Below are 10773 nucleotides of genomic sequence, written 5' to 3' on the forward strand. Positions count from 1 at the left end.
TCGAACATTAGTGACTCATTATAGGGTGGCAAAGAGTTGACTCCACCTGATCCAATCCCTCGACATTTTAATCTACCTAACCTGATTATAAATTAATTGAATTTATATTTACTAGCTTAACGCATTTATATCTAACTAACTCATTTAGAATATAAAAAATTTGTTTATAATCCAAAAATTAAACTCATTTATTATTAAATAAATAAATTTTGCCACTTGACAACCCCACATTTGATAAATAATAAATAGTTAGTATTTGTGTTTTAAAATTTTGACCCATTTAATAAATGAGACGTGTTGGTGGATGGATCCGAACCAAATCTTACTAATCCAATCAGATTGCCCTCCTACTTCGTTAAGATAAATTTATTATAACCCGATCCCCACTAATTTATTAAATTGGTGGAGAAAAAAAAAAGAAGAAGCATTTCTAAAGCTCGCCCTTGACGCCCTATGCAAGTTAATTTATTAGGATAATAAGATTTAAAATTCAGATCAATTAGATTTGTCGTCCAAACTTTAATCAGTATCGTTGGAGGTCGAACCAAAAAAGAAAGTAATAACCCAATGGAGGACAGACAATTGTGTTATCTGGGACCTAGCAATTGGGGCATTAGATTCGCAAAAATATTAAGCCTGAAAGCGATCTATGTCGGCAGCCAACCTACCTATTCGTCGTCCTCTCCGATATGAATTATCTCCTCCACGCCTCCTCCTTTGGTTTCTGGTAGTCGTTGCCATCTCCATCCCCCTCATCCATTGATGAATTCTCTTGGAAGATTAAATCTCTCTCCCTTTGTCAATCTGGGGCCACCCTCGTCTTTTTACCTGTCTTTTCTTGGTTGGTGTACACTGTAGAGATGCCCATCATCCAGCTCTATCTTTCAGTCTCAAATAGGCAGGCTCTCTTATTCTTTTATTCAAAGATATGCTCAACTTTTCTTACTTCACGATTCCTCCACCACCTTGTTTCAATCTCAGGACAAATGATGAAGAAGTAGTTCAACAAACACTGGCCTTTTTTTTCTTCTTTTTCTTTCTGGAATAGTACTACTGCCTATTGTGTTAGAGATATAGCCAACTCAATTCAAAAACTTTAATTTATTATTAGGTATAGTCTCAAAAAACCTACTAGGATTATTTATGTTGGTTCCTATCAGAGCTCAAGAAAATTGAAAAGAATCAAAGTAAAATATGTCAAAAGCTTTGGGAGATCATTAGCACAAGCACTCAGACTTTCTTTATTAATATCATTGCCAAAATCATAGTAGTATAAAGCAATGTGACAGATTCCACTTACACTTTAGCTTGCTTTTTAATTAGACTATTGCTATCAATGTCAAGATATTTGGATATGGTTAGAGAAAGATATTTACTTTAGTGTTTGTATTTTTAGAAATTAGTAATTGGCATAAAATAAATAATTTCTTTTTTATCTTTAAATTAAAATTAATTCTATTACCATATTAATTCTTTTATCAATTTTAGTTTGATTATAATAACCATATAGTGGGCAAAGTGACACAAATAAAATAATAGAAGGTAAAATAAATTTAAACCTAATTATAGAAGGATTAAATTAATTTTTTTATTATAATTTTATCATTTGAATGTTATTACTTGTTACGTAGATGGATCATATTATTTATTTTAATTAATCGATTAAAATTTGATACAAAACATGAAAAGGAGAGATAGAACAAGAGCCCTAAAAATAAGTCTCATACTTAGCTGTAAATACAGACTGAACAGTAATTAACATAGGCATCAAAATAAATATTCAAGTATAATAAAAACAGAGGAGATAAAATAATGCTTAGTAACGAGTCTCTCGCCAGGCCAGTTGGCACCACTGCCCCCTCTCCTCTCCGCCTAGCCCTTAACTAGAGGGCTCAGTTAGTGCCAGCTTAGTCGAGGGATGAGGTTATAATGTTATTCCTTTTTGCACACACACAATTGCCTCACCTGCCAATATGTACCTCGTCTCAAGCTGTAGATCAGCTTAATAACCTCCACTGTCTATAATTAACTCCTCTGATGTTCTTCATGATTCAGATCATAACTCTAGACTTTTGCTCGATCTCATCCCCGTATAAGAAATCAATGAGACCAGTACCAACTCACCTTCAATTAAAACTGTGGCAAGTAGCAAGGCATTCTTGATTTGCAATGTTATGATGCTCTGGTGCAGTAATGATTTCAGCAGAAAGTTAGACGTCTGTTTTCTGTATTACTCTGATAAAAATCGAAGGAAAATGGATGCTAGAAAGAGAGTACATTTTACTCACTTTGCAGTGACTTGCTGCAACTGCCAAGATCAACTTAGGACAGTTTTGAAAAATTAAAAGGACACTTCAAACTTATAGCAACATAAGACATTAATGCATATCCATCTCTTTCTTTGTAATGAAGATAAATCATCATACAGCAATAACCCTTGTATAGCAATAACATAAAAGTAAGAGTCCACAATAGTAGTAACTGACAAAAGCTGGAAAGAGGATGTTCAAGAGTGTCTATTAGTTCTCTGATATCGCAGTATAGTCAGGATGATCTTCAATGTGGGCAGGAGCTATAGCAGATATGACAACTGAAGCTCCAAACAATACTACCACGAGGGCTGTAAAATTTACCAAGAAGGCTTCTGAACCATATTTGTCGAGGCCTGAGTTCTCGAGGAATGTGAGTTTCTCCAGAAGTCCTAGTTCTGCAGTAGCCAAGGCTAATATGTAGACAAAGAGCCCAAATAAAACATGCCATGGAAGAGCATCCCGTCTGATGGTTTGTGCAGCGCCAGGAAAAAAGAAGGTGACAAACCCAAATATCCACTGAAATAGGAAAAAATAAAGGTGTTAGATAGATTGGTAAAAATACTGATACAAGAGTAAGTTCCAGTTCATCTAATAGTGTTCTATGAGTGGGAATAAAACAAAAGGAGCTCGCTTATGATTGCCATAGCTTTTACAACTTAGGCCTAGATATCTCTGTTTCCCAATTACAATTCTCAATTTTTTGTCATTGTAACAAACATCTTTTCGATGATCTCTCCATTTACATGCTATCTTTTCTATGTTATCATTATGTTGCTAAAAATATGTTTCATCTTTTCTGAATTTCCATCAAGATCATCTGTACCTTCTTTCCTATTAAAGAGCATGGTGACTAAATACCGCAATCTCCTTGTTTTTAACTTCCCTGACGGACAATATCATAGGTAATTTTACTATCCATAGAAATATATTGTATGTGAAGTTTACAGGATATATGTGTCATGTGAAACCAAATTGGTATACTGAAGGAATACTTGAAATTCAGAATGCGTTATAATAGTTATATACCTGAATACCATATAAACAAATTGTACCAATTCCAAGCCAGGAATGAAGGCTGTACAGATTGGCTATGCCACTTTCATTGTGAAACTTGAAGGCACAGTAGATTCCAACAGCACCAAGAATAAGAGCAATAGCATGCAGAACCAAATGTACCAGCTTATTTACGTCATGACTCCAAGGTAGTGTCTTATAACTCATTATAGCTGTGAGTAAAACAAGTAGTTTCTTCAACTCGTGAACAGACCCTTATTACTCAATAACAAGCTTAACCTAGTGCATTTTCCACATTCTTACCTTCACTCCCAAGTATTATAAAGCCTATCAGCATAAGAACAGGATGAACCTGCAAACACCAGCATAATTGTATATTAATAGATCCTGAAGAAACAGATCTCTGTGAATTAATTAAAATCTCGATGTAATTATGATGAAATAAAGAAAGAACAATTAATTTTTACCACTATCCAGATTTCAAGAAAAGATTGAGAGAATGCCCATAATTTGTGGAATAGTTGCAAGTGCAAGTGAAGTCATATTGGGACTTAATGTGCATCATTGGCTTAATGACAGAAATAATTGAACAGACGGCAACAATGCAAAAATTAAATTAGAAACTAAAAGGTAAGGGAAGTCGTGCTTAAGCAACAATGACTCCACCAGACAACCAGCACAGCACAAGTCAAAGGTGTTGTTCTTTTCTTTTCTTTTCTTTTTTCAGATGAGCGTTAACATTAACAACTTGATGCAGCAAGAGGATTATCCTACTTTATCATTTCTATGCAATGAAATCACCAACCAAAGAAACAATAGATCAAGACAACCAATTCCCGACTACCAGGTGGGTCACTGCAATCAATTAGAGTGTAGATGAAGAGTGTTCATAAATCAACCACACAGTAAATTAATTTCTACTTAATTAAGGGTCACAATCACTACTTTCAAAAACCAACGAAGTTGTTATAATTTCGTCAGCATCTCGTGATGATCTCAGTAAAGAAAACAAACTCTGTTAATTAAGAGGAGTTCAGAGTATTATTCCCTTATTAAAATAATATCCCAAATATACAGCGAAGCTAAAAGCGAATCGAAAGGAAAGGAAATTCTACCACGTAAACACAACAACTTTGAAGGAATAGTACCAATTAGCAACCAACCGAATGACCGATACATATAGAAACAAAGAGGAAACGACAACCCAAATATAAAGATCATGATAGGAAAGTTTAAAGATAAAAAAGATGAACAACTGGTACTACTTCATGTTCTCTCGAGTTTCCATAGAGATAATATCAGACAACGGAGAGACACATCTTGAACCTAAATAAGCATTCAATTCTAAAGCAACAACAAACCCAAAAACTAAAACCGCAGGAAATCAATGAAACAGAGGAAGAAGATGGAGGAGTACATTAAAAATGAGATTTTTATTGGTGGATTCGAAGGCGAGGCCACCGCGGAAGTGGATGCACCAAACGAGCACCATCACGGCCGCCGCCACGGCCAGCACGTGCGACGCGTACGTGAAAGGCGCTGCCTTTACCCGGATGAAGACACCCATCTCCGTCTCTTCTTCCCTTCTCCTTTTCTCTCTCCGCTAGGGTTTTCTCCTCTCTCTCCTTTCCTCTCGCTCTCGAATACGAAGAACGAGACCCGAGAAGAATAAAAGATCCGAAGACTCCCGATAAGGGCAAACCGGGAAGATCTTCACCCGACCGTGTGAACGTGCGATCTCCAACGCTGTGGGGAAGGGGGAGGGATTAGCACGTCAGCCGTAATATGGCGGGGCCCACTTACCTCTCTCGCCAATGGTCTTCAGTCGCGTGGCATTTGATGGACTACCAGGTACCGGCGAGGATGCATGTAGCTAGATACAGTGAATTATTTTTTTATTTCGCACCTTCAAGGACGAAACTGAAAATGGTAAAGAAAAATAGGGTAGATCATAATAATTAAGTCTTAGTTTGGTTATATAAATTAAATTAATATGACGTTAGGAGGCCAGATTATATCCATCTATCGAATGATAAAGTGTGGCTTATGTTTTTCTCTAACAAATATAAGGTTTTGTTTATGAAATAATAAAAAAATGATTTTAATCTATACCAAGACAAAATGGGGGTGTTATCAATAATTTTCTCAATATAATATAACTATATATATCAAACAGGGTAGGTACATAATAAATATCCAAGAGAGGGGTGTGAATCATGAGTCCTATTGGAGTCAGCAATGACGTCAGAAGGATACTTGGGACTGGGAGGTATGTGGGAATAGTGAGTAGCGATGCACGTGACACGTTGTTCTAGTGGTATTTAAGATAAGTAGGTACTTAAAATAATAATAATAATAATAACTATAATAAAGATAAGTAGGTGCTAACTTATGTCCTAATAACGTGTCATCTTGTAAAACCCCGGATTTAATCGATGTTTTTATCTCTGAGTGAGTATAGTGTAACACTAGATCCAATCATTGTTAGAATCTCACGAGTCGGTATCAGTATCGTGTCTCTATTATATCCATATATAATTTTTCGGTTCAACATCATTGCATCTAATACTAGATCAAGAATTCCCTAATCCTGCAGTTATCGAGCTCTACCAATTATTTTATCCCAATTTTCTAGGTCTACTAAAATTTAATTTGTGGCAGTAATCAACGCTTATCTTTGTCTGGCAAAACATTTGTCTAATTACTAGAGATTCATAAACATGAAAAGAAGAGCCCTAAAAACAAGTCTCATACTTAGCTGTAAATAAGACTGAACAATAATTAACATAAGTATCAAAATACATATTCGAGTAAAATAAGAACAGAGGAGATAAAATAATGCTCTAGTAATAAGTCTCTCGCCAAGCCAGTTGGCATCACTGCCCCCTCTCCACTCCGCCTAGCCCTTAACTAGAGCGCTCAGTTAGTGCCAGCTTAGTCGAGGGATGAGGTTATAATGTTATTCCTTTTTGCACACACACACACAATTGCCTCACCTGCCAATATGTACCTCGTCTCAAGCTGTAGATCAGCTTAATAACCTCCACTGTCTATAATTAACTCCTCTGATATTCTTCATGATTCAGATCATAACTCTAGACTTTTGCTCGATCTCATCCCCGTATAAGAAATCAATGAGACCAGTACCAACTCACCTTCAATTAAAACTGTGGCAAGTAGCAAGGCATTCTTGATTTGCAATGTTATGATGCTCTGGTGCAGTAATGATTTCAGCAGAAAGTTAGACGTCTGTTTTCTGTATTACTCTGATAAAAATCGAAGGGAATTGGATGCTAGAAAGAGAGTACATTTTACTCACTTTGCAGTGACTTGCTGCAACTGCCAAGATCAACTTAGGACAGTTTTGAAAAATTAAAAAGATACTTCAAACATATAGCAACATAAGACATTAATACATATCCATCTCTTTCTTTGTAATGAAGATAAATCACCACACAGCAATAACATAAAAGTTAAGAGTCCACAATAGTAGTAACTGACAAAAGCTGGAAAGAGGATGTTCAAGAGTGTCTATTAGTTCTCTGATATCGCAGTATAGTCAGGATGATCTTCAATGTGGGTAGGAGCTATAGCAGATATGACAACTGAAGCTCCAAACAATACTACCACAAGGGCTGTAAAATTTACCAAGAAGGCTTCTGAACCATATTTGTCGAGGCCTGAGTTCTCGAGGAATGTGAGTTTCTCCAGAAGTCCTAGTTCTGCAGTAGCCAAGGCTAATATGTAGACAAAGAGCCCAAATAAAACATGCCATGGAAGAGCATCCCGTCTGATGGTTTGTGCAGCGCCAGGAAAAAAGAAGGTGACGAACCCAAATATCCACTGAAATAGGAAAAAAAGAGAGAAGGTGTTAGATAGATTGGTAAAAATACTGATACAAGAGTAAGTTCCAGTTCGTCTAATAGTGTTCTATGAGTGGGAATAAAATAAAAGGATCTCGCTTATGATTGTCATAGCTTTTACAACTTAGGTGTAGATATCTGTTTCCCAATTACAATTCTCAATTTTTTGTCATTGTAACAAACATCTTTTCGATAATCTCTCCATTTACATGCTATCTTTTCTATGTTATCATTATGTTGCTAAAAGTATGTTTCATCTTTTCTGAATTTCCATCAAGATCATCTGTACCTTCTTTCCTATTAAAGAGCATGGTGACTAAATACCGCAATCTCCTTGTTTTTAACTTCCCTGACGGACAATATCATAGGTAATTTTACTATCCATAGAAATATATTGTATGTGAAGTTTACAGGATATATGTGTCATGTGAAACCAAATTGGTATACTGAAGGAATGCTTGAAATTCAGAATGCGTTATAATAGTTATATACCTGAATACCATATAAACAAATTGTACCAATTCCAAGCCAGGAATGAAGGCTGTACAGATTGGCTATGCCACTTTCATTGTGAAACTTGAAGGCACAGTAGATTCCAACAGCACCAAGAATAAGAGCAACAGCATGCCGAACCAAATGTACCAGCTTATTTACGTCGTGACTCCAAGGTAGTGCCTTATAACTCATTATAGCTGTGAGTAAAAAAAGTAGTTTCTTCAACTCTTGAACAGACCCTTATTACTCAATAACAAGCTTAACCTAGTGCATTTTCCACATTCTTACCTTCACTCCCAATTATAATAAAGCCTATCAGCATAACAGGATGGACCTGCAAACACCAGCATAATTAAATATTAATGGATCCTGAAGAAACAGATCTCTGTGAATTAATTAAAATCTCGATGTATTTATGATGAAATAAAGAAAGAATAATTAATTTTTACCACTATCCAGATTTCAAGAAAAGATTGAGAGAATGCCCATAATTTGTGGAATAGTTGCAAGTGCAAGTGAAGTCATATTGGGACTTAATGTGCATCATTGGCTTAATGACAGAAATAATTGAACAGACGGCAACAATGCAAAAATTAAATTAGAAACTAAAAGGTAAGGGAAGTCGTGCTTAAGCAACAATGACTCCACCAGACAACCAGCACAGCACAAGTCAAAGGTGTTGTTCTTTTCTTTTCTTTTCTTTCTTTTTTTTTTCAGATGAGCGTTAACATTAACAACTTGATACAGCAAGAGGATTATCCTACTTTATCATTTCTATGCAATGAAATCACCAACCAAAGAAACAATAGATCAAGACAACCAATTCCCGACTACCAGGTGGGTCACTGCAATCAATTAGAGTGTAGATGAAGGGTGTTCATAAATCAACCACACAGTAAATTAATTTCTACTTAATTAAGGGTCACAATCACTACTTTCAAAAACCAACGAAGTTGTTATAATTTCGTCAGCATCTCGTGATGATCTCAGCAAAAAAAAAAAACAAACTCTGTTAATTAAGATGAGTTCAGAGTATTATTCCCTTATTAAAATAATATCCCAAATATACAGCGTAGCTAAAAGGGAATCGAAAGGAAAGGAAATTCTACCACGTAAAACACAACAACTTTGAAGGAATAGTACCAATTAGCAACCAACCGAATGACCGATACATATAGAAACAAAGAGGAAACGACAACCCAAATATAAAGATCATGATAGGAAAGTTTAAAGATAAAAAAGATGAACAACTGGTACTACTTCATGTTCTCTCCAGTTTCCATAGAGATAATATCAGACAACGGAGAGGCACATCTTGAACCTAATTAAGCATTCAATTCTAAAGCAACAACAAACCCAAAAACTAAAACCGCAGGAAATCAATGAAACAGAGGAAGAAGATGGAGGAAGTACATTAAAAATGAGATTTTTATTGGTGGATTCGAAGGCGAGGCCACCGCGGAAGTGGATGCACCAAACGAGCACCATCACGGCCGCCGCCACGGCCAGCACGTGCGACGCGTACGTGAAAGGCGCTGCCTTTACTCGGATGAAGACACCCATCTCCGTCTCTTCTTCCCTTCTCCTTTCCTCTCTCCTTTCCTCTCTCTCCTTTCCTCTCGCTCTCGAATACGAAGAACGAGACCCCCGGTCCGACACTAAACAAACGAATATCTAACGCTGTGGGGGAAGGGGGGAGGGGGAGATTAGCACGTCAGCCGTAATATGGCGGGGCGCACTTACCTCTCTCGCCAATGGTCTTCAGTCGCGTGGCATTTGATGGACTACCGCCTACCGGCGAGGATGCATGTAGCTAGATACAGTGAATTTTTTTTATTTCGTACCTTCAAGGACGAAACTGAAAATAGTAAAGAAAAATAGGGTAGATTATAATAATTAAGTCTTAGTTTGGTTATATAAATTAAATTAATATGACGTTAGGAGGCCAGATTATATCCATCTATCGAATGATAAAGTGTGGCTTATGTTTTTCTCTAGCAAATATAAGGTTTTGTTTATGAAATAATAAAAAAAATGATTTTAATCTATACCAAGACAAAATGGGGGTGTTATCAATAATTTTCTCAATATAATATAACTATATATATCAAACAGGGTACGTACATAATAAATATCCAAGAGAGGGGTGTGAATCATGAGTCCTATTGGAGTCGGCAATGGCGTCAGAAGGATACTTGGGACTGGGAGGTATGTGGGAATAGTGAGTAGCGATGCACCTGACACGTTGTTCTAGTGGTACTTAAGATAAGTAGGTACTTAAATAATAATAATAATAATAATAAAGATAATAATAATAATAATAATAGGTATTGGTTAGAATTTACTTTTAATTAATGTTACTATATTTACTTTTATTCTTGGGGGTGTTACATGATATCCCTACCTTTAGAAATTATAAATCTTTTTAGACTCGAGATTAATTATTATAAATATTGTTTATCCCCAACTGGTGGGGCCTGCAAAATGGACAACTGTGGGCGAATATGCTTGGTTGCTCTCTAGCTTCTCTCCCTGTCAGATAGCCTCTGAAATCCACGTCTCTAAATTCTCATGATTGGCAATCTACAGTGGATAGATTTGAGAAACGGCTTTCGAGATAGTCTTCTAATCTCCTTCCTGTTGTTGGTACAGATGTTCCAATTAATGTCGTTCTTTCGTCTGCTTCCATTTCAGAGCTGCATTCCTCTGGAAAGTTAAGATTTAGGGTTTTATTTGTTTTAAATTTAGTGACCTCTTTTTTCCAACTAGTTCAATAGAATTAATTTTTTATCAATTAATTTAATAAAGATCTAACGATTAAAATTTTTAAGGCTATAATAGGAATGAAAAAAATATAGGTTTAGTAGGTAATTTTTTTTAGATATATAATCTTGCACATTATTTTTTAACAATTATATTATCTTAATATTTTATAAGTAAAAAACATATATATCATTAATTGAGATTAATGTATATGTATCAAAATAAGAGTATTGATGTCTTTATAATTAGCTTGATGAATATTTAATTATATTTTATTTTTTTGGATTATTTTTTATTATTTACATATACCTCCCATTAGTTTTTGA

General features: G+C 35.6%; 2 protein-coding genes across 2 annotated transcripts; both read right to left on the bottom strand.

Annotated features, from left to right (window-relative positions):
• Window positions 1-2360: 2360 nt before the first annotated feature.
• Window positions 2361-5053, bottom strand: LOC140763470 (probable ascorbate-specific transmembrane electron transporter 1). Its single transcript, XM_073101671.1, has 4 exons — window positions 4744-5053; window positions 3630-3678; window positions 3339-3538; window positions 2361-2828 (listed from the first exon to the last, which is right to left on the bottom strand). The coding sequence occupies exons 1-4, from the start codon at window positions 4891-4893 to the stop codon at window positions 2520-2522; spliced, it is 708 nt and encodes a 235-aa protein (XP_072957772.1). The 5' UTR covers window positions 4894-5053; the 3' UTR covers window positions 2361-2519.
• Window positions 5054-6617: 1564 nt separating this feature from the next.
• Window positions 6618-9396, bottom strand: LOC140764017 (probable ascorbate-specific transmembrane electron transporter 1). Its single transcript, XM_073102435.1, has 4 exons — window positions 9098-9396; window positions 7973-8018; window positions 7682-7881; window positions 6618-7169 (listed from the first exon to the last, which is right to left on the bottom strand). Exons 1-4 carry the CDS (start codon window positions 9245-9247, stop codon window positions 6861-6863), a joined length of 705 nt encoding a protein of 234 aa, XP_072958536.1. The 5' UTR covers window positions 9248-9396; the 3' UTR covers window positions 6618-6860.
• Between the last annotated feature and the right edge of the window lie 1377 nt (window positions 9397-10773).

This window comes from Typha angustifolia, chromosome 7 (assembly GCF_048772165.1).
Source record: "Typha angustifolia cultivar Huaian chromosome 7, ASM4877216v1, whole genome shotgun sequence".
Taxonomy (NCBI): Eukaryota; Viridiplantae; Streptophyta; class Magnoliopsida; order Poales; family Typhaceae; genus Typha; species Typha angustifolia.